Source organism: Antedon mediterranea, chromosome 7, assembly GCF_964355755.1.
Source record: "Antedon mediterranea chromosome 7, ecAntMedi1.1, whole genome shotgun sequence".
NCBI classification, from domain to species: domain Eukaryota; kingdom Metazoa; phylum Echinodermata; class Crinoidea; order Comatulida; family Antedonidae; genus Antedon; species Antedon mediterranea.
This window is the reverse complement of record NC_092676.1, coordinates 7,916,212-7,943,188: the sequence shown is the minus strand read 5'-3', so window position 1 is coordinate 7,943,188 and position 26,977 is coordinate 7,916,212. Positions and strand designations below refer to the sequence as shown.

Here is a 26,977-nt window from a genome sequence, read left to right as displayed (position 1 = left end):
AACATTAAGGGGATAGGTTGAGGACAAAAGGAAGTGTTCACGTTGGCATTATGACCTGAACTGAAGAATATGATCTGTTGTTATTGCTGAATTTTATTATTTAAATTCATATATAGTATACACAGTATAATCTGTATCCATATCACATACAGTGTAGAATAGGTGAAATTACGGGACCCGCTATTTATTGCAATTTTTAACATGTTGACGGTTTTAAAATGAAACGCGAAGTTAGCAATTCCGAAAGGAAATTATCTCAGCAACAACGTATTAGCGTGTAGAAGAAATTTGAATACGTTAAATATTGATGCGCGCTCTTTTAAATGTAATGAATTATGACGCAAAAGATGAAAATACGACCTTTTTTATTTAACTGGCCATATGATGATGTCACAACATCCGATTGGCAACATTTTTACATAATTTCATATCTGCAATCCAATAGCTTCCAGAAAAAGTTTTAATCGTGATTATCACATTTTATTCTTACGAGCTATAACAGATTAAAATTTACTGTAAAGATGAAATTGATGCCACACGTGATTTAAATTTTTAGGCATGATGACGTCAAAAAAATTAAAATATTTTTAACTCATGCGAAAGATAGTTGATTGACCTAGACAATATCAAAATCGGGGTGAAAATGGAAAACGGATAAGTGGAGATGCGCTCTATTCAATGTGATGAGCTATGACGAAAGATATAAAAATACTAAATTTTATATTCGCGTGGCCATACGATGACGTCACAATGTCCGGTTAGCCATATTAATACCTGATCCGATATCTACAACTCATCTACTTCCAGAATATGTCATCCACAAAAATTTGACCGTCTAGTTTAGAAATTACGACTTTTTAAAAAAAGGAATATTTTAAACGAATTTTTTAACCTTTTTATAAAAAACGCGCGCAAATTGTCCAATTCGACGTGCTCGTATGACGTATCTTTAAGTCGAAATTGTTTAAAATTTGGTAAAATTACTAGAAAAGGCTGGAAAAACATAAATCACGCGAAAAAAATACGTTTTCAATGCTACGTGCGCATCGCACACGTAGAAATGTGCGCACGCGTGGGAATTTTTGACATGCTTAAAACGACATGAAACGCGTAGAAAGTTGATTATAAATTAATTTTGCGCATTTTGAAATTTTAAATGTGCGTGCGCGCGTAACTTTGTGTAAAACACGCAATTTTTTTTCAACAGAAATTTAGCGCATGATATAAATTAAACTTTTGAATAGTTTTACTTTAAAATGTTATTTGGTTTTCGACATATGTTAAATACGATAAAATCGTTAAATCGCGCGTACGTCACGTTGCGCAATTGTAAACATCATGAAAAGCTTCGCTTGACGACGTTACATAAATGTCAAAATGTTAACATAGTTAACAAAATGTTATGTTTGCGAGTTTTAGAGAAAAGCGTTACACAAAAATCATACAGAAAGAAAGAAGAAGAATAAAAAGTTGATGATGATGATGATGATGATGATTTCGTACAATCACAAGAGGTTATCCTGCAACTTCGTTGCGGATAACCAATTAATCAATATGAATGCATTTCATTTCATCTAAAAATGATTTATCAAAGAACTTTTGATAACATTAATATAATTTGTTTTGCTTTGCACTGCAACAATATTTCTTTTTGCATGATATTTTATTAATTCATCTGAATTGCTTACTTTTTTCACTGTAGTATGTTTCTTCACGGTGTGTGGGTATTGAGTATGGTTTGCTTGTAGTGGTTATGGTGTAAATCAATGCTAACATAAACATTTACCCTCCGCCTTCCCCTTCTGGCTTACGCCCCTATTATATGTGTTGTCTTGTGATGGAAAGAGTTTAATGGTTTGTGTGCTACTAACAACATATTATATAAATTTTAAATAATAATATAATAAATATTATTTTTACTATAGAAATGTGTAAAATAGTACAGTAGAACCCCTTTTAAGGGAACATCTTTGAGACCCAACAATAGGGATGTCCCCTGAATAGGGATGTCCCCTGAATAGGGATGTCCCCTGAATAGGGATGTCCCCTGAATAGGGATGTCCCCTGAATAGGTATGTCCCCTGAATAAGGATGTCTCCACCCCCTCCCCCTGAATAGTGGTGTCCTCTGAATAGCGGTGTCCCCTGAATAAGGATGTCCCCCCCCCATCCCCCTGAATAGTGGTGTCCTCTGAATAAGGATGTGTCCCCTGAATAAGGATGTTCCCCCCTCCTCCCTGAATAGTGGTGTCCTCTGAATAGCGGTGTCCCCACAATAGCAGTGTCCTCTCAATAGCGGTGTCCTCTCAACAGGAGTGTCCCCCCGATGTCCCAAAGGAGGAGTTCTACTGTATTTCCCTTTTCTCTAATTTACACATTATTTAGTTGGCTTTAACATAATATTAATAAAAATATATTTAAATATTGACATACTAGTTTATATTTGATATTTGTTATTGTTTACAGATGCTGTGTGAGAAAGATCGAAGTCATATGAGCAGTAATCCACTAATCACGATGGGTAACCTCTGACAACAACCAAAAGACCATCAGTGATCAAAGAGACTCCATCTTTCAATGGATTACTGAATACCATATCAAATAAATCTAATAAACTGTTCATCAGCATCATATGAATGGCCAAGCCATATATGATCAAGAGGTCGTCATGCTTGACTGCCCATGCACATCTTTTTTGTGTTTTTATGTGGAATTTGTTTGACTTCTTCCTTATAAATATATTGATGACATGTACAGACGGAAGAAGCAGTGTAAATGTGTCGACAAAATACTTGAAAAGGTGTGATATTATATTATTACACATGACTCCATAGTTATTTTGCATGAGTACTTTTTTTTTATTTGACAATAAAAACTAACCATAAGGTTATATTCCATTGATGTATTGTGTATTGTTAAATAAAAATGCATTTTAATGATGTGTAACTTCACGGAGGACTTCAACCTGTGATGATTTTAAAGTTTTACTTTATTTTGTTGTTCTGATGGCTTTTGAGAAGGATCTTGCCAAGTGCAGTGATTGGCTGCCGTCAGAATCGGCAAAACATACATCACTTCTATGTCAGACTAGAGATAAATTTGCAAAAAAAAAACCCTGTGAATAGATTATACAATAGTAAAGGCTGTGGAATCTGTGTTAGGATCAAATTCCCTTTGTTTAGCTGAGCAAGTCTGTTCGTTAAAATAAAGCTCATCTTAATTAAACAATGGCAAGAACAGCAAATGTAAGAAACTGATAAAGCTTGTGTAATGTGTGTTAAGTATACTAGGTTTACAATGAATTTACCGTGTTTAAATTTTTTCCATTGGTGTTTAAAAAAATGTTTAAATATACAAGGCCCGTTGAATATTATAATGACTATACTGTGTTGTATACAAACACTGATTAAACAATTCATTTAATTTAGTGTACTATTAAAAAATGAGTGTACTAGATTAGAAAAAAAAGAAATAAATGTCTAGCCAATAATTATTATACAAATACTCTGTTGCAATATTTATTATCATGTTCAAGCTGATCATGAAGCGTAATTATGTGAATATTAATTAAGGGGCAAAGGTTGCATGACCCTTATGAATATTAATGAGGGACTGTATATTAATGAGGGAGACTGTATACAGCCAAGGAGTGTACTGCAATCGTATGAACTAGTATGTTATATATAAGAATTTTTAAAGTGGTTTATTTTGTGTTGGATCGTGTTAAGATGCAGAATTCTTGGGTTATTGTCAGTGGGCCATTATCATGCTTAAATAAAAACTATGAAAATAATGCAATCCAACAGAAATGTAACCAACTTTATGTAAGATAACTAATCAATTAAAAATTAGTGATATATTTATTTCTTCATGTATGTAAATTGTTCTTTAATTAGTTTTAAATACATTTTTTGGTGTTTATAAAGTCTGGCTTATAAGTTTAATAATGTAATTTCTCGTTTCATTTCTGTTGGTAACTAAGCTTGGTGTAAATTGGCACCGATTTGATTTGATAACTAAAGATTTAAAAGATGTTACTGAATTCAAATAGCATAGTACTGTTAAAAATCAACTTAGCAAAAGCTGGCCTGCTCCAGCGAAGTGCGTAATAACATTTGATGTTGTCTTACAGCTTTCTGTAGTGATGTTGTCATGTACAAAAAAGGTATAAAAGCAAAGATTCAAATGAAAAACAGTAGAAATAAAACATGTGGAATTTGTCCTGCTGGGACTGCATTTATGTCAACAAAGAGATTTAAAGAGAATGTGTTGTCGCTTTTTTTGTTGTATTACAATCACTAAGATGCAATTTTTGTTCCAAGTTCCTCAATTCTGTTGCATCAGATTCTCTCGGTATATTTTGAAGGCAGCAAAAATGGTGCACGAAATAGACGGTATATACTATTTTGGAATATACCGTATAATATAATAATAATGCAGTTAGTAATCAGCACAAAGTTATGTCTTGATCTAACCAGGTTGCCATTTATACACCTGGGTGGAGAGAGGCAAACATAATTAAAGTATCTTGTCTAAGGATACAAGCAATGCGGCGGGAGTTGGATTCGAACCTCGATCTCACGATCAGTCCAACACACTGCACCACACGCCCTTACAGACCTATTCATTACGCCTATTTTATGAATGCTGCCATAAAAATATACCGTATATCATTCACAGCAAGAACAGGGCCAAATTCAATATTTTACTGTTTCCACAACCCTGCCCCGTTCTATATTCAAGGCCTTATATCCATTTATCATCCACTGTTAAACTTACCAGGCAAATTCCACTTCTGACACCACCTTGGAATCCATTACCTTATTTTATACGTAATTCGTTAAGTTGAAACAGCTTTTTGGTAAAGAGCACCTCTATTCATATTATTACTGTTACGTAGTTCCTCAAGTCCTCAATCCGGACAAGACAAGTTTTGAGATTGTGTCAGGCGTAGTCTTTAGGTTGTCGGGAGGACATGGTTAATTTTATCCTGAATTTTATTCATGCACAATTATAGGAATTATAATCTAAGTCTTCTATTCAGGATTGTGCAATTTGCAAGACTATGTTGATTATTGCAGCTTTGACAGAAAAATAAAAATTCTTAAAATAACATTTCACAAAGATTTTATTCAAAACTGTACGACAAAACTATGGTGAAATGACAAGAATAAATTGTATAAAATGTTCACCTATTGTGAATCAACTTAACTATTGAGGTTTAGTCATTACATAGTACAGAGCTGGCGACCATGGCACTGTACACTGTTATTATCCATCTTTCGTTTTACAGTACTGTACTACTGTATCTTGTGTTGAGACAATTCATTTCCACTGGTTTATATATAGGGATATTAGATCATTTTCCTTCATTGAATGTTTTTACAACATTGATACTTGCACTCATTATTTTAAGGTTTAAAAAAAAGGAATTACCTAAACAAAAAAGGTCAGAATCAGATTATATAGGCTTGATCTTAAAGTGTAGACCAATGAGAGAGAAAACAAAGCACTTAAGGTCCTGTACCAGATAGTAGAATGTTCTTAGCCCTTCTGCATCCCTGAAATTAAACAGAAAATACAAATGTTCTATATATAGTGGAGCTGTAGCTTGGTGGTTAACATGCTTGCCTTCTTGCCTAAGGTCCAGGGTTCAATCCTGACCCTACAGTACTGTAGTACCAGGGTTGTAACTCACGACTTAGTACGCACGATAAATAAATAGTTTATCCATCCTGTAATTATCGAGTTACTCACTGTATGTTGGATGCATATGCAAATTTAAATGATGTTAAAAACATGGCTCACAAAATGAATTAAACAATTAAAGTCCAATATATCCCCTACTTACTTGCTATTATTTACATCAATTAAAGATCCAATTTTGCTTGTTGTAAATGAGATATGTTCATCACCCATGACAATTTCTAACTCTTGCCTTCCAACTCTGTCTGGAGGTGGCCACAGTCCATCGTCTTCTTGCATCACTTCACTGTCTTCTACCAGCCTCTTCAGTTCCTGCGTTACAGCTTTGTGTACAAATGCCTATAATAAATACAATTTACAGGTTATATTACACTTTATTAGCGAGAGATTCCCGTAACCTGTACCCACACACATTGTGGCTAGACTATAGTATTATCCTTGATCTTAACCCATTAGAGACTGGTGTGGATGTGTGTTGGTAAAGACAAGTAGGATCCAGACAAGTATGCCAAGTTATTTTGGTCTAAAAAACACCAAATTTTTATGTAAATGTAGGCTAGTAGTAGGGCCTTAGGCATATTTAGTTAATGTAGAGTAGACTAGACCTGAACTGGCGTCAGATGAAATCGGTCGCGATAAAATCAACCTCCGGTATTTTGTATGGCGCGCCGCTAGAGCTATACGTTTGATGATATCGGTCGCGTTTGAAATCGGTCGCGTTATTTGCATGGGACGCACTAGATACATTTTTAATGAAAACGCCAATTATGTTTTTAGTCATTTTGAATATAGAATTTCTAATACCTCGACCGTTATTATTTTTTTAGTACAGTAAATATAAATATTTATCTCATTATTTATAAATAATTTGTGTTTTCATTTTATCTTACCTCTTACCTAGGTGTTGTGAATAATTGTAATGTGTTCGTTTAGAAAATATTGTTTAAGTTTTTGAAGATTAGCATGCCACTGTTAAAAAGTTTTGAAAATTTTGAAATAATTTATAGTAGACGCGCCTATTATGCAATAAAGGAAGATGATGTACGACGATGATTTTTACGTTCGATATCCGCCACTCTTACGTAAGCATGGTTTTAGGATAATACTAATAAAATAATATGCCGTTATAAATCACGGGCAGGAGGCATATAGATGTTTCAAACGTATGGTTATTAGTAATAGGCCTATCTTTATCTGGCCATGGACAACGATCGTACGTGTTTTGTCGATGATTTGACACACTACTATAGTGCTTGTTTTTTTTTAAAAAGGGAATCCCCGTCAGCAAAATAACGTGCAGTTAACGGCTGCACTATCATAGAAGGCGCATCCACGATATGGCTGATTTCGGGGTTTATTTCAGTAACTCACCTTTTAACGATCTGCATATAATAATCATTTTTACTAGAAATTATTTTAGGCCTAAACATTAGAAATAAAAATATACACGTGATTTGCCTCAACAATAATCATTATATACTTAATAATATCCTACATAACGTACGGACATAAATTAAATTGAAATTAAAATAAGGTGATCCAATAGTAAGTTGTTAACGACATGGATATTATATATCTGCCACAGTATGAATAAGTATAAAAATGGATACGCTGGCTTTACGGGCTATACATTGTAACAATTAAATTGTTTTAAAATAAATTGTTCTCTTTTACGTTTTGCATTATTTGCATAAAAAAAGACACAGACGTATATTCTCAGTACATAATAAAATAGTAGGTAAATTATTATATGCCTTAAATAAAATATTTAAACGTGTTTCGAAATGGCCATTTTGAAAAGACCGTCCTTCTCCGAGACCTGTGAAATAAAAAAAAATGATTGATAATAAATATTTATTAACCAAAATAAAAAATATCCACATAAATAATCTAGTTTCTACATAAAAAATTTCAATTAAATCTAGATTATATAAATTTTCAAGAAGAAAATGTATATCCCGCTAGCATGTATCTCGCTCCATACAAAATAGCGCGACCGATATCATCAAACGTATAGCTCTAGCGGCGCGCCATACAAAATACCGGAATTTGATTTTATCGCGACCGATTTCATCGTAAACCCCTAAACTTACCTCTTTTCTGATCATAACATCGTTTTTGTAATTGGAATTATTTGCATATCGAAGTTTTCCTGTTGTGGAAGAAATGTAATTCATGAAAAATGTTATAAATTCCAATGAAAAGGGGAAAATAATAATACGCAATGTTATGTTTGTTATGTTTGGCCTAGTAGGCCTAGTGATAAGAGGGGTAAGAGAGACGCCTCCAACAAACACTTCGACAAGCCACGTACGGGATCAGGTAAATAGGATACTTTTTAGGTACGCCTCGCGTTGTACGGCTTGGTACTGTAGCCTGTGGAAAACCCCCTTAATCACAAGTTTAAAAGTAATAATTTTCTTTTTATATAAAATAGATTTGTTCCTTATGTAACAAACATTCTTACCATCTGGTCTAAACTCAAATTCAAGAAATTCGTGGCCAAATTTTCCTTTATGACCAACATAATATCGAAGATAAAACTCACTGTTACCGCCAGACGCCATGCTTGGTTAAAAAATCAATTTGATGGGGCGCCCTCATAATATTGTACTTATTTTTATTATCTTTTCTACATGAATTTTAGAGGCTTCCAAAACGGATGCCTTGAAAACTAAGATCTAGAAAACTAACTTTTTTTAATTTTTTTAATTTATTAATATCTGCTAGATAGCTTTTATTAAACCAAAAATATAGACTTTTAACTCAAAATATTTTTTGGTGGGTATCATGACTGTAATAACCTCAGAAACTGACCAAGTACGTTATAAAAGTGGTATGTAAATTACAGGTTACTGTACAAAATCTTTAAAACAAAGTTATAACCAGTTAAGTTTATTTTACAACATAGAATATGCTAAGGTTAGTGTATGTTGCAATAAACATTGTTTCGATGTCAGGTTTACATACATTTAATTTCATATGAAATCTGTCATGAGCTTTCGCAATGCGGCTTGAGGTTGGTATGCTGGTTTCTCACAATATAACCAGCAACGTATACAAGTGTGTTAAGTTCTGTTATGTCAATTTATCTAAACAACTTAGACAATCATCTGCTCTAATGGAGCCATCGTGTTCAATTACATCTGTGGTGGTTTTGCGTATGCCCGATGTTGTCTATGGCACCAGTTGGAGTGTTGCTTGGTCAATATGGACAAGTTGCATGCTGATCGGAATCCGGCATACAATTGGAATTACCCAAAGGAATCATTAGTTTGTTACACGTATTTCTTTTCAAGATGTTTGAAACTCATGGGCCATCGGATTGTATCTGTAACCATCTCTTCCTCTAACAATTGAAAACAGATTCTCCAGGAAATCTTGGTTTAACCTTCCCGCTAAAACGAACTTGAAGCCATCCGTTGATACAAGCTACTTTTTTTGTTGAGCCGTCATTCATAACATTCTTCCCAAAACTTTACATGAAATGAATCTTTCGTAGCAGCCCGCTTTTAGATGTTCGCATTCTTTGTATGTCGAGCATTGCATGAGTCAAAGAGCTTGTCCATCCTTGAAAAATTCAACAATGTGGTCCCATTTTATGACATTTCCATCCACAACCAGTTCGTGGTTCTTCAGGTTGTTGCGGACACTTTTTATCAAATGTGGAGGATCGAACAATGTGTACACCTTGTGTTGGTGAATGGTAATGATAAAAGTAAGGCTTAGTTTCACATACACCCATGATATTGTTGGCCTACATTCGTCTATATTGTTAGACCCTTGGTCAACTATAACTGCCTTTACAGTTAAACCAGCAGCCTTAAATAAACGACGAACGCATTCTTTCAGACGGCAAGCCAATGTACCCCCGGGCGTTGCCCCATTCGCCAAAAATAGCCAAGTGGTTGCTTCCATTTCGAAGTCAACCCTCGTAACATAAAAACGAGGGCCTGTGTTGCAACCTTTTTTGTTATGCCAATGCTGCCGAAGTCTTCCAGACCTTCAATACGATCGTTGTTCTTATCGAAATGTATGACTTATTTTATAGACATTTCGTCGATTGCCAAAACGCATACGCGCTCTCGATAATCCAAGTTTGTTACTTGTTTTTTCAACGATGAAAATGTGACATCATTGAAACCTGGCCCTATCTTTATATTACGTAGCCACATTTTGAGGGATTTTGGATGCGGTAGGTTGAATTTTTTCTACAAAACTTATAGACTCTGGCCCCTTGATAGCGCAATGCCATTGCAAACAGTTTGTGTGATGTGGTATACATACGCCCCGTTGGTTTTCTTTTAAATGTTTTCAATTGATCGGAAAAAAATCTAAAGTTCTCTTTGGCATACACTTAGCCTTACCGATGATATTATCAACCATGTGACATTTTTTTAGGTCTTTAATGGTGGACTTGCTTCTTCACTTGTGCTTTAAGTCGCAATCGAAACATTGGACGTATAATTATGTTTTAATTGTAAACACTGATTATACATAACTATTAAACAGTTCTTTTGTTACAAAACAATGAATATAATGATATATGATGAAGGAGGTCTACTTACTTGTTGTACATCCTTCACCTACACAATGTGCTGAAGTAGGAGTTAAAAGATATTGATGATGCGTATGTGTGATTGCAATGAGAACGAACATGCAACAACAAAAAGTGTCCATCCAGAATAAATATTGTAAAAATACATAAAAAAATTATTTATGACATTGTTGATTTGTACTTAACTATTATTTCCAACAGTTAACCAGGGAAGAGTTAAATTACTTAACTCTTCCCTGTGTTAACAGATTGAAATACATCTTCGACGATCTTTGTTGGCAGTTTTCGACTAATTGTCAAAGTGCGTGGTGGGTTCGGAATGTTAAATAATGTGGGCACCGCATTCCACACTAATCGTCCCGGAAACTCCAAAACTTGTGAATTTTCAAAATGAAGGCTACATAATGGAAATTGCGGCGGTGAATGTAGGAACTTGTTTTTTTAAATCAATTTTCTGAACGTTTTGTGTTTACGGCCCATCTAGCACACCTGAATTATTGATATACGGTATAATGGGTATAATTTTATTAATAATGATAAAATGACTCAATGAATGATACTCATATGCCTATTTTTTACTAATAATAACTTGATCAAATTGATAATGTTAAAGGCATAGACTACATAAATATTAGGCCTATCCTATATAGGCTTAAGTATAATAATACTGTATAAATATAGGCCTACCCTACTATGGCCTAGGTCAATAAAATATAAATTAACAGGCACAGAATAAATTATAAACCGCCAGGTGATATGCAGATGTTATCAATAGGCCTAGGCATAAAATTTATATATAAAATATTAAAATCAGTAAAAAGCCCAAAGAATTGATTTAAGCCTCATCTAGGCCTAGACTAGGCCTAGGTAAGCCATAAATAGGCTAGTCAACTTGTTAGCTAACATTTTACCTGTTTTTATCTTTAGGAAAATTGAAAAAACTAAGTTCTGGATTACTCTTTGCATTGCTTTTGTAATTAATTGCTGCACAGTATCTGCCTCTACTTTTTATATTTTATCCTTCATAATTAATAACTATTTATTAATAATTTATTTAGACTTAGTTTCTTCCTCCATTCAAATGAATAAGTGATCGTCACGCTGTGAAAGTTCGAAACTTGTCTAAGCGTGAGAGCCATATGGCTCTGACGCTGTCACGCATTTCGCGTAGAGTGTTCCATCTTTACTTTTCTAAGATCTTTGTTTTGACTTCCTAGTTTGGAGAGGGCGCTGCTCCATGCTGTGAAATGGCGTAGCCCAGTTTTGACCTTTTAACCCGTGTTTTCGGGGATCGAACTATTTAACAGAAGATTCTTGTGTTATAAGTTCTTTGGCGAAATTCGCGAGAAGGCTTTAGAAGTAATTAATAGTAAGTTGTGTAGAATGTTATGTTATGTGCGAAATAGAAACACGTCTGTAAAAACTTATTCTAAGGTGTAATATTTAGGAGAAAGTTAATGGATCGATCCAAGTAGGTTAACAAATTTGGAGTCGCAATATACAAGAAAGGTGCGAAAAAGGGAAGGAGGAGGTGGGGAGGAGGCCACAAGATTAAAAACATCTCGCCAGCAAAGTAACAGGCTGGCTGAACAGTGTTGTTTATACTTCGTCGAGTTGCAATAGACACGTTTCGCGCTCGCGAGGTCACCGTCAGTTTGACCTTTTAGTGGGTATACAATGGTAAACAAACACAGCGAGAGAGGTATGTAAAGCATGGGAGAACTGAGAGATGATCATCTTAAAAAGCAATCGTCAAAACTAGCCTTTGATGGAATGGCATGGTAAGGATGTTATTTATTTTCTAAACTTATGTTTTATATTCACTGTAGAATTATTTGGGCATTTGGTTCGGAATCATCGACTTTATTTATGTATATTGTCATTTTTGGTTTGACACATAGGATTATATTACTATTTTACGGTGCATTTAGCACTTTGACTGCCAAACACGAAGATCTTCGTTTTTGGAAACACAACGCTTGACTGCCAAACACGAAGATCTTCGTTTTTCGCGTTTTTTTACAAAATCCGGTAGATAGGTTAATTATTGGTATATTATATAAATAGGGACACTATATATTCGGTCTGGACCGTGAATATTTTACTTTTTGAAAGTAACTAATCTGGTTACGAACGATTGTCAAAATGGTATCTGTCGAAATAACATACACTCAGGGGCGCAGCCAGTGGGGGGGTCACGGGGGTCCTGACCCCCCCCTTTTTTTTAGAAAAAATAAATAAAAACATGAGACAACAATACAGATCAAATCATCCTGGAGATACTGTGGAAGATTACTACCGAGCAGTATTACCAAATCAACTTCTTGATTACAAACCGAGTTAAAAACCCGTTTTTCTGCCGATAACAGGCCATGCTTTAAAATATTTGGCGTAGCACCCGAGTCTATAGTGAAGTGTAATGTTGAAGAAGTCTTCAAAGAACTTGAATTTGGTACGATGATCTGCCAAGACACGAACATCTTCATTCCGAGCTTCAGTGATGGAAGCGACTGTGTAAAATTAGCGGATCCAAATGTGTTCCCGAATGTGCGTGCACTTCTTCTAATCGCGTAGGCCTATGCCCGTAACGTCTGCTGAAGCTGAGCGGAGTTTTTCGACTTTATGGAGAACGAAAACCTGTTTGGGAAATCACATGTCTTATGAGCAGCTTTCGGGATTGTGCCTCATGAACATACACTTTAACATGAACATTAATACAGAGAATGTCATTCGCAAATTCTGTCTCCAAGCCAAGAAGAATGTTCCAAACTTATGTTTAAAGATGCATCACGCGATGTCAAGAGCGCCGTTATAGTAACTAACGTAAAATGTATGATAATAATTTAGAAGTTAGTTATTACAATTATGTATAAGCTATCACCTATACTATACATTCGAACAAAATAGGTATATTTTTAAACAAAATATTGTATGTACTGGGTATGATAAGCGTCTCACATACACATGGAGCCAAGATAGCTTCTTGGACTTGCACAGTGTATGAACTCTAACCTTACGGTTCTCATTTAATAATATCACTCCCTCCATGCTATCATTCTAATTTCTTTTTTCAAACTTTTGCATCTCTACGTTCATTTCATGCAACTTTTGTATTGGTGAAAAGGGAGGAATTCAAATAATTCCTCCTCTGAGTTTACAGCCTCTCTACACAAATCAACAAACAAGCAAGAAAAACTTGTGTTTGTCTGTGGCAGCCTGGAATATAAAAATGTTATGTAATGAAAATGAGAGTTGTTTTTTGTTTTCTTTGTTTCAGTTTATTAGTGTTAACATTGTCATATTTGTGTGTGCGTAAACCGATTCAAATGATCTAGATTGCCCTAGACCGCCAAAGCTTCCAGGGGGCGAAGCCCCCTGGACCCCAACCGGGGGCCCTTGGCGGCCCCCTGGCTCCAAGCCCATGGTTGCTCGCTTCGCTCGCAAAATACTCACATATTGGTTGACCCCCCCTTTAATTCTTTGCTGGCTGCGCCCCTGACACATACATAGTTTCAATCAGCTTTAATAAAAACATCGAATTGGGCTATAAACGCTGGCGGTGGCAGTTTCTAACTGGAAAAACCTCTGGCAGTCAAAGTGTTAATACATGTTAACTGTTGATTTTATTTACAAATGTTGCGTAAATATATTAATTATTATCTTTCATTCTTCTTCATGCTCCTATTGCATCTTCCATGTATTATGTGATGTTCTTCGGTGCTTAAACAGACACCCAAGCCTCCTAGGCCTAGTAGACGAAGTACCGCATCAGGCAACGCCACCGGGCGGGCGGAGAGACACGAGCACATCGTGGACGTACCTTTCCTTGAAAAATTTCCAAGATTTTGCGCCACTATCCTTCGGAGCCGACGCAAACCACTCAGCAAGTGTTTGAAAATTAAAAACAGGAATATTATTCAGTGATTTTGTGTAGTTAAATTCACGATTTATCCAACATATACAACATTTATGATGCACCTTGCAACAAAAGCACTCGGCAGTCGCCATTTCGCTATGCTTCAACACGCACTAGGCGAGAGGTGTTCGGTTTGTTTACAAATCTATACCCACTATTTCTGATTGGTCGCGAGCGCGAAACGTGTCTATTGAAGTCGGAACGCGTCAATACAAATAGCGAACCTGAGAGGATCAACCAGCCACACGTTATCCTATATCTCATTGTTTTGTTGGTTGATTTGTTATTTTTTTATTGTCAACTGTTCACATTGTGTACGTGCTTGTTATGCAAAATAATAATAATAATAATAACAATAATAATAATAATAATAATACAGTATGACAATCTGTAAATACATTATATAGTTATTACATTGTCACAATTTGTAGGAATAAACGAAAAGAAAAACCAACATCATGAAATATAAATGTGAACATTGTGGAGATAAATTTGAGTTCAGTGATTTGGAGAAACATTTAGGAATACATACAGACAGACAAGTTAAAATGTGAACGCTACCAGGAGACACCATTATATGAAGATGATTTTAAAACACAACTGAGTGATGTAGATATAGATGAAACTGAACATTGTGGGAATAATGTGAGAATAAACACAGAAGAGGCACCATGTGAGTGTGAACATTGTGGAAAGAAATTTAACCAGAGTGGGCATTTGAAAAGGCACTTGAGAGTACACACAGGAGAGACACCATATGAATGTTAACATTGTGGAAAGAAATTTAACCAAAGTGGGAATTTAAAAACGCATTTGAGAATACACACAGGAGAGACACCATATGAATGTGAAAATTGTGGGAAGAAATTTAAAGAAAGTGGGAGTTTGAAAATGCATTTGAGAGTTCACACAGGAGAGGCACCATATGAATGTGAACATTGTGGGAAGAAATTTAAAGAAAGTTGGAGTTTAAAAGTTCACTTGAGAGCACACACGGGAGAGACACCATATGAATGTGAACATTATGGAAAGAAATTTAAACAGAGTGGCGATTTGAAAAAGCACTTGAGAGTACACACGGGAGAGACACCATATGAATGTGAACATTGTGGAAAGAAATTTAAACAGAGTGGAGATTTGAAAAAGCACTTGAGAGTACACACGGGAGAGACACCATATGAATGTGAACATTGTGGAAAGAAATTAAAAACAAGAGGGAATTTCAACAAGCATTTGAGAATACACACAGAAGAGACACCTTATGAATGTGAACATCGTGGGAAGAAATTTAACCATAGAGGGGATTTAAAAAAAACATTTGATAAGACACACAAAAGAGACACCATATGAATGTGAACATTGAGGGAAGAAATTTAAACAAAGTTGTAGTTTGAAAACGCATTTGAGAGTGCACACAGGAGAGACACCATATGAATGTGAACATTGTGGGAAGAAATTTAAAGAAAGTTGGAGTTTAAAAGTGCACTTGAGAGCACACACAAGAGAGACACCATGTGAACATTGTGGAAAGAAATTTAAACAGAGTGGCGATTTGAAAAAGCACTTGAGAGTACACACGGCAGAGACACCATATGAATGTGAACATTGTGGAAAGAAATTTAAACAAAGTTGTAATTTGAAAATGCATTTGAGAGTACACACAGGAGAGGCACCATATCAATGTGAACATTGTAGGAAGAAATTTAACCGAAGAGGGAATTTGAACATGCATTTGAGAATACATAGAAGAGACACCATATGAATGTGAACATCGTGGGAAGAAATTAAACCATAGAGGGGATTTAAAAAAAACATTTGATAAGACACACAAAAGAGACACCATATGAATGTGAACATTATGGAAAGAAATTTAAAATAAGTGTGAAATTGAAAATGCATTTGAGAATACACACAGGAGAGACACCATATGAATGTGAACATTGTGGAAAGAAATTTAACCATAGAGGGGATTTGAATAAACATTTGAGAACCCACACAAAAGAGACACCATATGAATGTGAACATTGCAGAAAGAAATTTAACCATAGAGTGAATTTGAAAAAACATTTGAGAACCCACACAAAAGAGACATCACATGAATGTGAACATTGTGGGAAGAAATTTAAAGAAAGTAGGAATTTAACAGTGCACTTGAGAGTACACACAAAAGAGACACCATATGAATGTGAACATTGTGGGAAGACATTTAAACAGAGTGGGAATTTGAAAACGCATTTTAGAGTGCACACAGGAGAGACACCATATGAATGTGAACATTGTGGAATGAAATTTAACCTAAGTGGGAATTTGAACGTGCATTTGAGAGTACACACAGGAGAGACACCATATGAATGTGAAAATTGTGGGAAGAAATTTAAAACAAATTGGAATTTGAAAAAACATTTGAGAACCCACACAAAAGAGACATCACATGAATGTGAACATTGTGGGAAGAAATTTAAAGAAAGTAGGAATTTAACAGTGCACTTGAGAGTACACACAAAAGAGACACCATATGAATGTGAACATTGTGGGAAGACATTTAAACAGAGTGGGAATTTGAAAAAGCACTTGAGAGTACACACAGGAGAGACACCATATGAATGTGAACATGGAAAGAAATTTAAACTTTAATACTTACTGTGATTGGCTTCTTTCATACAAAAGTGTCTTAGTATCTTTTTGTAGAATTATCTTGGAGGCTTGTTTATATGAAAAAGATAAGTAACTATTAAATAAAATTACCAGAAGAGCCAGGCGTGTTATTGGAGTTGATGTATCCGTACCTAATTTCAACTATGATGCAGGTGTTCTCTCCTTGGTAAAACGTATACTCTCCCAAACCGATAACCCCCTCCATAAGGAATACACTTTTCTTCCATCTAATATTCATATCCGTCTGCCTCGAAGCCGTACTAAACGCTACAATAAATCATTTGTCCCACAATCTATTGTCATCAAATTTGTCCAACGCTAACTCACGGAGAAAACACCTGGATCGTAGACTTTTTGACTTTTTGATATTTTATATGTGATTTTATATTGATTTGTATTTTGTATGTATATTTGTTACTATCTCTGCAGTGTATATAAGAGGAAGCTTGCTAAAAGTTTTTGGTCAAAGAAAATCACTCCAGGAACAGCGGAGTTGTGATGCAAAATTTTAAAGCTTGATCAATCAAAATCGGGATTTTTGCATAATTTACGCTGCAAATAAAACTAAATTAGCTACATAAACTTTAAAGTCCGGCGCTAATATTTAGAAAATTTATTTTTAATTTTTATATAAAAATAGAATTTGTTTTGATCTTATTAAATCTTTTTAGACAAAAAGAAATCGACCCACTAGTTCAAAAGTTCCTGGTTTTCCACCACATCCGAGCTTCCGCTAAGGAAATGGGTGCCGTCAAACTTTTTAATATGCATTCATATGGTGCTTCTCCTGTGTGTATTCTCAAATGCTTTTTCAAATTCCCACTTGTGACAAGTGGAAATTTGAAAAGAATGAGAATGCACACAGGAGAGGCACCATATGAATGTTGTGACATTGTGGAGAAGACTTCTTTTCAAATAAATTGCTAGTAACTACAATACAATATAGATTTTTAGACATTCCCTGCCAATTTCACATTTGTCAAGTAATTAGGGGTTTTAAAGTTCATTGGCAATCATACACATGTGTTTTTCTTACTGTGGAGCCAAAATTTGGAACGAAATTGATAAACACAAAAGTTAGTTTAGCTTTCCCCAAATAAACAATTTCAAAAGATTAATTTCTTCTTAATTTAAGCCTGAGTTTTATAATTGTTAGCTTTTCTGTTTTATTTTATCTACTAACTTTAAATCTATTAATCCATTAATATACAATTTATATACCTTTTTTTTCTTTTTCAATGTATAATTTTCTTGTTTGTTCATCAGTTTGATAAACTGTGATAATGTATAGTAGTTTTATTTCTTTCATACGGCCTCATGGAAGGGTGTCTAGAAAACTAAGATCTACAAAACTAAGATTTTTTTTAATGGTTGGTTGTACCATTACTGTATATCAAGGGTAATTTATGTTTAGTGACTTTTTAATGGTTAAAATTAGATTATTCTATTACCACTAAAGAGGGTTTATTTCTAACAATTTAATTTTTTTAAATTTTATTTTATTCAATCGAAACCAACAGCGATAATTACCGCCACTAACAGGTTTGATACAAACAAAGCCAGGACTGTTTAAAGCACCTTGATTGGTCCTGACATTGATCAAGGGCTTCTCTCGTCCAGTGATTTCTAGTTGATTTTACAACCAGACCATTTAGTATTATTTATTATTAAATATTTTCAGTGATTTTTTCAATAATTTGCTTGCTTCTTGTACTTATTTAGCATATTACATTATGTAATAAACAAATAAATGTTTTTTGCTTAAACAATAAGCTATTTATGAAAAAGGGTATTACTATCCTCCATTTATTTTCTCACAAATGCATTTAAATTCAAGGTAAAATGCAATTTTTTTATTTATTTATTTTTTTTTTTTAGTAATTGGCCAGATTAATTTATAGATATATTGTCCCCCTGAAAACATAATTATTCTTTTTTTTAATATGCCATTTTATGTCACCAAAAGTTGGATCTGAAACAAATGTTTTTACCTAAAAAACTGTAATTTAAAGCAAAAAATTTTCAAATTGGCTGCCAGCCAATGGGTTTTTGGTTGAATTTAACCAATTATTTTGTCATTTTATAAGTGAAAACATTAATTTTTTTTAAACTTTATTAAAACTACAAATATTCTATTCAAATTCTAATTTTAGTAATCTTTATTTTATCTTTATTCATTGATTGTCACAATTTGTAGGAATAAACGAAAAACCAACATCATGAAATATAAATGTGAACATTGTGGAGATAAATTTGAGTTCAGTGATTTGAAGAAACATTTAGGAATACATACACAGACAGACAAGTTAAAATGTGAACACTACCAGGAGACACCATTATATGAAGATGATTTTAAAACACAACTGAGTGATGTAGATATAGATGAAGACGAAACTGAACATTGTGGGAATAATGTGAGAATACATACAGGAGAGGCACCTTATGAATGTGAACATTGTGGAAAGAAATTTAACCAGAGTGGGCATTTCAAAACGCATTTGAGAATACACACAGGAGAGACACCATGTGAATGTGAACATTGTGGGAAGAAATTTAAAACAAGTGGGGATTTAAAAAAGCACTTGAGAGTACACACGGGAGAGACACCATATGAATGTGAACATTGTGGGAAGAAATTTAAACAGAGTGGGAATTTGAAAAAGCACTTAAGAGTACACACGGGAGAGATGACATATGAATGTGAACATTGTGGGAAGAAATTTAGCCGAAGTGGGAAATTGAACATACATTTGAGAGTACACACAGGAGAGACACCATATGAATGTGAACATTGTGGGAAGAAATTTAAAACAAATTGGAATTTGAAAACGCACTTGAGATTACACACAGGAGAGAGACCATATGAATGTGAACATTGTGGGAAGAAATTTAACCATAGTGGGCATTTCAAAACGCATTTGAGAATACACACAGGAGAGACACCATGTGAATGTGAACATTGTGAGAAGAAATTTAAAACAAGTGGGGATTTAAAAAAGCACTTGAGAGTACACACGGGAGAGACACCATATGAATGTGAACATTGTGGGAAGAAATTTAAACAGAGTGGGAATTTGAAAAAGCACTTAAGAGTACACACGGGAGAGATGACATATGAATGTGAACATTGTGGGAAGAAATTTAACCGAAGTGGGAAATTGAACGTACATTTGAGAGTACACACAGGAGAGACACCATATGAATGTGAACATTGTGGGAAGAAATTTAAAATAAGTGGGAATTTGAAAAAGCACTTGAGAGTACACACAGGAGAGACACCATATGAATGTGAACATTGTGGGAAGAAATTTAAAACAAGTTGTAGTTTGAAAACGCATTTGAGAGTACACACAGGAGAGACACCATATGAATGTGAAAATTGTTGGAAGAAATTTAAAACAAGTGGGAGTTTGAAAACGCACTTGAGAGTACACACAGGAGAGACACCATATGAATGTGAACTTTGTGGGAAGAAATTTAAAGAAAGTTCTAGTTTGAAAATGCATTTGAGAATACACACAGGAGAGACACCATATGAATGTGAACATTGTGGGAAGAAATTTAACCGAAGTGGGAATTTGAACATGCATTTGAGAATACACACAGGAGAGGCACCATATGAATGTGAACATTGTGGGAAGAAATTTAAAACAAGTGGGAATTTGAACGAGCATTTGAGAATACATACAGGAGAGACACCATATGAATGTGAACATTGTGGGAAGAAATTTAAAACAAGTGGGAATTTGAACATGCATTTGAGAATACATACAGGAGAGACACCATATGAATGTGAACATTGTGGGAAGAAATTTAACCATAGAGGGGATTTGAAAAAACATTTGAGAACACATACAGGAGAGGCACCATATGAATGTGAACATTGTGGGAAGAAATTTAAAACAAGTGGGAGTTTGAACATGCATTTGAGAATACATACAGGAGAGACACCATATGAATGTGAACATTGTGGAAAGAAATTCAAAGACGGTGGAAATTTGAAAAAACATTTGAGAACACACACAAGAGACACCATATGAATGTGAACATTGTGGGAAGAAATTTAAACAAAGTTGTAGTTTGAAAACGCATTTGAGAATACACACAGGAGAGGCACCATATGAATGTGAACATTGTGGGAAGAAATTTAAAACAAGTGGGAATTTGAACATGCATTTGAGAATACATACAGGAGAGGCACCATATGAATGTGAACATTGTGGGAAGAAATTTAAAACAAGTGGGAATTTCAAAACGCATTTGAGAATACACACAGGAGAAACACCGTATGAATGTGAACATTGTGGAAAGAAATTCAAAGACGGTGGAACTTTGAAAAAACATGTGCATATACACACAAGAGAGACACCATATGAATGTGAACATTGTGGAAAGAAATTTAACCGAATTGGGAATTTGAAAACGCATTTGAGAACACACACAGGGGAGACACATATGAATGTGAACATTGTGGAAAGAAATTTAAAGAAAGTGGGAGTTTGAAAAACCACTTAAAAGTACACACAGGAGAGACACCATATGAATGTGAACATTGTGGAAAGAAATTTAACCATAGAGGAGATTTGAAAAAAACATTTGAGAACACACACAAGAGACACCATATGAATGTGAACATTGTGGGAAGAAATTTAAACAAAGTTGTAGTTTGAAAACGCATTTGAGAATACACACAGGAGAGGCACCATATGAATGTGAACATTGTGGGAAGAAATTTAAAACAAGTGGGAATTTGAACATGCATTTGAGAATACATACAGGAGAGGCACCATATGAATGTGAACATTGTGGGAAGAAATTTAAAACAAGTGGGAATTTCAAAACGCATTTGAGAATACACACAGGAGAAACACCGTATGAATGTGAACATTGTGGAAAGAAATTCAAAGACGGTGGAACTTTGAAAAAACATGTGCGTATACACACAAGAGAGACACCATATGAATGTGAACATTGTGGAAAGAAATTTAACCGAATTGGGAATTTGAAAACGCATTTGAGAACACACACAGGGGAGACACATATGAATGTGAACATTGTGGAAAGACATTTAAAGAAAGTAGGAATTTAACAGTTCACTTGAGAGTACACATGGGAGAGACGACATATGAATTTGAACATTGTAGAAAGAAATTTAACCATAGAGGGGATTTGAAAAAACATTTGAGAACCCACACAAAAGAGACACCATATGAATGTGAACATTGTGGGAAGAAATTTAAAGAAAGTGGGAGTTTGAAAAACCACTTAAAAGTACACACAGGAGAGACACCATATGAATGTGAACATTGTGGAAAGAAATTTAACCATAGAGGAGATTTGAAAAAAAACATTTGAGAACACACACAAGAGACACCATATGAATGTGAATATTATGGGAAGAAATTTAACCATAGAGGAGATTTGAAAAAACATTTGAGAACACACACAATTAGAGACACCATATGTGAATATTATGGGAAGAAATTTAAAGAAAGTAGGAATTTAACAGTGCACTTGAGAGTACACACAGGAGAGACACCATATGAATGTGAACATTGTGGGAAGAAATTTAAACAGAGTGGGAATTTGAAAAATCATTTGAAAGTACACACAGGAGAGACACCATATGAATGTGAACATGGAAAGAAATTTAAACTTTAATACTTACTGTGATTGGCTTCTTTGATACAAAAGTGTCTTAGTATCTTTTTGTAGAATTATCTTGGAGGCTTTTTTATATGAAAAAGATAAGGAACTATTAAATAAAATTACCAGAAGGGCCAGGCAGGTTGTTGGAGTTGATGTGTCCGTACTTAATTTCAACTATGATGTAGGTGTTCTCTCCTTGGTAAAACGTATACTCTCCCAAACAGACCACCCCCTCCATAAGGAATTCACTTTTCTTTCACCTAATATTCGTATCCGTCTGCCTCGACCCACTAGTTCAAAAGTTCCTGATTTTCCACCATATTCGAGCTTCCGCTAAGGAAATGGGTGCCGTCAAACTTTTTAATATGCATTCATATGGTGCCTCTCCTGTGTGTATTCTCAAATGCGTTTTCAAATTCCCACTTGTGACAAGTGGAATTTTGAAAAGAATGAGAATGCACACTGGAGAGGCACCATATGAATGTTGTGGCATTGTGGAAATTTGAAGATATTTCTATACTTTGCAAACTAATGAGAAGACTTCTTTTCAAATAAATTGCTAGTAACTACAATACAATATAGATTTTTAGACATTCCCTGCCAATTTCACATTTGTCAAGTAATTAGGGGTTTTAAAGTTCATTGGCAATCATACAGATAATGTGTTTTTCTTACCGTGGAACCAAAATTTGGAACGAAAGTGATAAACACAAAAAAGTTAGTTTAGCTTTCCCCAAATAAACAATTTCAAAAGATTAATTTCTTCTTAATTTAAGCCTGTTTTGTTGTAGTGAGTTTTATAATTGTTAGCTTTTCTGTTTTATTTTATCTACTAACTTTAAATCTATTAATCCATTAATATACAATTTATATACCTTTTTTTTCTTTTTCAATGTATAATTTTCTTGTTTGTTCATCAGTTTTAATGGTTAGAATTAGATTATTCTATTACCACTAAAGGGGGCTTATTTCTAACAATTTTAGAATTTGTTGGTGATTTAGTATTATTTATTATTAAATATTTTCAGTGATTTCTTTAATAATTTGCTTGCTTCTTGTACTTATTTAGCATATTACATTATGTAATAAAATTTGTTTTCTGTCGATTACCATTATTGAAATGCTTGATATTCGTAAAACTAAACCTACTCTGTTTCACAGACGTCGTGTCTTAGATGATTAATAACATATTAAAGTATAGTGTTTAATGTTTGGTAGGGCCCTCTCCGGAGGTGGGGAGGCGGAGTTAATTTGAGGGATGTGTTTATTCGAGGGATACGTTTATTTTTTTTTTAATCATATGGTAACATTTAGAATCAAATAAAATCCTGTAATTGCTATGAAAAGTGGTAAAAAATGCTTGATAAATTGTAAATAACTGTTCATTTATCATTTAGAATTAAATTGTGATATTAAATTAAAATGGATTTAGTGTAGGCCTAGTACTTTCGAAAGTTTTGATAATTTTGTATATGGTAAGAGAACTAAATAAACGCAAACAGAAGAAAAAACGATTGCAAAAGAAACGTAAAAGCATGGATACAGCGGCGAAAATCCCATGGAGCATACCATGATCTAATAAAGGAACTGGAAGTAGAGGACATAGAATTTTAATTTTGGTATTCTGATTTTAACTGAACTGGTGCTAAAAGCAAGTGTATTCACTGGTCACCAAACCAAGAATGTTAATTGTCCTGTGACTGTACAGTACCCGGCCCCATAGGTCACTAGTATCCCCAATGAGATTAATAAACAACCTGTTTATCTATATTTTAATATATAATTTATATGATTGATTATGACTTTAAAAACACTTTATAATCTTTGTATTCCATTCAACTCCGAACTAAAGTTGTTTCAGGTATCTATAATCAAAAGATATATAGTGAACTATACTGCTATAATATTCAGACGTTGATCCCTACCAAGCCAAATTCCTGCCCATCGGATTGGCTACTGGTGTAAAAAACGGCGTCAGTTTCATTAATAATAGGACATCCAGTAGAACTTTTATATACAAGAGAACAGTTAAAATAATAGATTTGACCCTAAAGGTGACTGGAAACAGGCACTTTCCATCAATCAATACAGTGTCCCTTTGGAAGACAGAAGAAAAAAAACCGAAAGTGGGACTACTGGAGCTTTAGACGGCTTGCAACATGGGCAGAAGTATCCCAGGGTCTTAACTCGGCTATGGGGGTTTCACTCGATTTCAAACAAAAAGTCGTATCCATGTAATTCTATATAACTATTCCCCACAATACTTGGATGCTTTATGGCGTATATTTAATTTGATCTTTATTAATCTGCAGTATAATTTAGGGGTGTTAATAAAATCTGAAAAAAAAAATAGGAGTACAAAAAACTCATTGAATAAAAATGTTGCTACTTCTCTTTAATATACTCTTATATAATATCTAAATGCAAATTAGTGGAAACAAATGTTAATATCAAATAAATAAATATACCAGGCTGTATGTTCTTATTGAGTTGTGTGGAAGAAAATATTGTGTCGGAAAACATGTTTCTGGTATTCTTTTCAATTTGATATTGCTTTTTCGAAACTACCATATGTAAACTAATAATAATTATTAATAAATATTATTAATAATGTCCTTGTGGTAGTAGGGCCATTCTCACAACAGGGTGATGACATATGGGAAAACAGAGACAGGTGATGGTCACTTTACAAAAAAAAGTTATTTTTGTTTTAATGAGTTATTTGTACTTTACATTCACAACACACACTATAATAATTATTATTATACCAGGTTTATTAAGTAAGAGCTACAGACCTATATTTAAATTGTAATTGTTTTTGTTTTTTTTTCAAATTTGCAAATGTTTTTATCACCACTATCACAAATAAATTAATACTAAGTAATTTGAAATTAGATTTATTTGTTTATTACATGGATGTAATATGCTAGATAAGTACAAGAAGCAAGCAAATTATTAAATAAATCACTGAAAATATTTAATAATAAATAATTTACTAAAATGGTCTGGTTGTAAAATCAACTGGATGAATTGCCATTTCTTTATACTGTAATTGTGTGTATGATATTATGTGTAGACAACAATGGCCTGTATATACCACCAGAAAATCTAAAATTGTTTACTGAAAACTAGACTACACCTTAGAAATAAACCACTTTTAGTGGTAATAGAATGATCTAATTCTAACCTTTCCCGTCCAACAAAAAAGTGTCTTCCATATTATCCCATTAATTCCCCTCATGCAATTCCTCGCCGATCTTGGTTTCGCAAACTTCAAATGCGCAACCTTACTTTTGGAAGGAGAAATACGTACCCATGTTAAAGTCAATCGGTGAGTAGGTACTTACTGTGTATAGCCCTAGCTTTAGTTAGCTGGGGAGCTGAGAGAGTAGGACGGGGAGGGATAGTGAGCTGGGGGAGTGAGAGAGTGGTTGGATTATTAATTTTTTTAGTAATTTTCAGTATTAGTGTTGATGATATGATTATGTAAATACATACTATTTCAGTATTTTTTGTTGGGTTTGTTCACCAGTAGACTTATTTAATAAAAAGACAATCATTAGTTTTTAAAGTATATACTTTTAAAATATGTAAATATTTTCCGTCCCGTCCCGTCATGCTTCTGTACATCTTTCTCGTCATCATCACTACTAACAAAAAGCTAAATTAAGATGGCGAAAACAAACAAATAGGCTTACTACTACTGCTTGCGATCATTCTAAAGTCATTTTATTCAATTCAATTCAAAACAACATTTATTTCTTTCAAATTATATACATTTTAAATCTTTTTTTCTAATTTTTCAAAGTGATTTTTTTTATAGACTGAACTAATTTTTTTGTCAACAAATCATAGTAGGCCTATAATATAACAAAAATGAGTTGCAAGTACAATATACTTTAATAAACAATATTACTGTATACATTATTATTATTAGACTCAACTTAAAATGAATAATTGAGTATTGTTTTTAAGAATAATTTATAATAATATTAATCACTTATTGTACCATTACTAAAAACATATCAGAGTTAGAGCTGAGCCTGTACCGGCCACGTTGTAGTTTCAACCCAGAAATCGGTTAAAATCTACAGATGACATCAGAAATTATATTTTAAAACCTTTGATAATATCTTCCTATGACAGAACAAGGCCATATAGATGGCTGCAGTCTAGTGTTTACCGACCGACCGACCAACCTACCAACTGACCGAAATTACTGAACATGTTTAAAATTGTTGAAATGTTTAAAAACAGTTATATTTTTTTAATTTACACGTGCGTAGCCTGTCACTTTTGACGTGCTCGTATAACGTAATTTCAAGTTGAAAAGTAAATCAAGAAAACAGAAATCGGGCAAAAAGAGTGCGCAATAACATTTAACGTGCAGTGCGCGCGCAAAAATCTGCGCACTCATGGCAATTTTGTAAATGCTAAAAATTGCCTGAAACGTACTCTTATTTCATCGAAAATAAATTTTGAAAATTTTAAGCG

General features: G+C 34.0%; 5 protein-coding genes across 12 annotated transcripts in view; 4 read left to right on the top strand and 1 right to left on the bottom strand.

Moving 5' to 3' along the window:
* LOC140054039 (uncharacterized) overlaps window positions 1–3,467 on the top strand; it is a 78,223-nt gene extending 74,756 nt beyond the window's left edge. For all 8 annotated transcript variants that reach the window (XM_072098850.1, XM_072098853.1, XM_072098854.1 and 5 more), the window contains one exon: window positions 2,466–3,467. In XM_072098850.1, the coding sequence (XP_071954951.1) occupies window positions 2,466–2,476 (11 nt within the window). In that variant the 3' untranslated portion in view covers window positions 2,477–3,467. The remainder of the gene's footprint in view (window positions 1–2,465) is intronic.
* Window positions 3,468–5,109: 1,642 nt separating this feature from the next.
* On the bottom strand, window positions 5,110–8,295 carry LOC140054053 (protein mago nashi homolog). Its single transcript, XM_072098873.1, has 4 exons — window positions 8,173–8,295; window positions 7,799–7,857; window positions 5,851–6,044; window positions 5,110–5,560 (listed from the first exon to the last, which is right to left on the bottom strand). The coding sequence occupies exons 1-4, from the start codon at window positions 8,270–8,272 to the stop codon at window positions 5,461–5,463; spliced, it is 453 nt and encodes a 150-aa protein (XP_071954974.1). The 5' UTR covers window positions 8,273–8,295; the 3' UTR covers window positions 5,110–5,460.
* A 3,284-nt stretch (window positions 8,296–11,579) lies between these two features.
* LOC140054040 (uncharacterized) lies at window positions 11,580–21,073 on the top strand. Its single transcript, XM_072098855.1, has 2 exons — window positions 11,580–11,632; window positions 19,032–21,073. The coding sequence occupies exon 2, from the start codon at window positions 19,054–19,056 to the stop codon at window positions 20,872–20,874; it is 1,821 nt and encodes a 606-aa protein (XP_071954956.1). The 5' UTR covers window positions 11,580–11,632; window positions 19,032–19,053; the 3' UTR covers window positions 20,875–21,073.
* LOC140055381 (uncharacterized) lies at window positions 14,842–16,049 on the top strand. The gene is made up of 2 exons (XM_072100720.1): window positions 14,842–15,512; window positions 15,544–16,049. Exons 1-2 carry the CDS (start codon window positions 15,071–15,073, stop codon window positions 15,939–15,941), a joined length of 840 nt encoding a protein of 279 aa, XP_071956821.1. The 5' UTR covers window positions 14,842–15,070; the 3' UTR covers window positions 15,942–16,049.
* LOC140054048 (uncharacterized) lies at window positions 15,954–16,857 on the top strand. Its single transcript, XM_072098867.1, has one exon. The coding sequence runs from the start codon at window positions 16,073–16,075 to the stop codon at window positions 16,811–16,813; it is 741 nt and encodes a 246-aa protein (XP_071954968.1). The 5' UTR covers window positions 15,954–16,072; the 3' UTR covers window positions 16,814–16,857.
* Window positions 21,074–26,977: the final 5,904 nt, after the last annotated feature.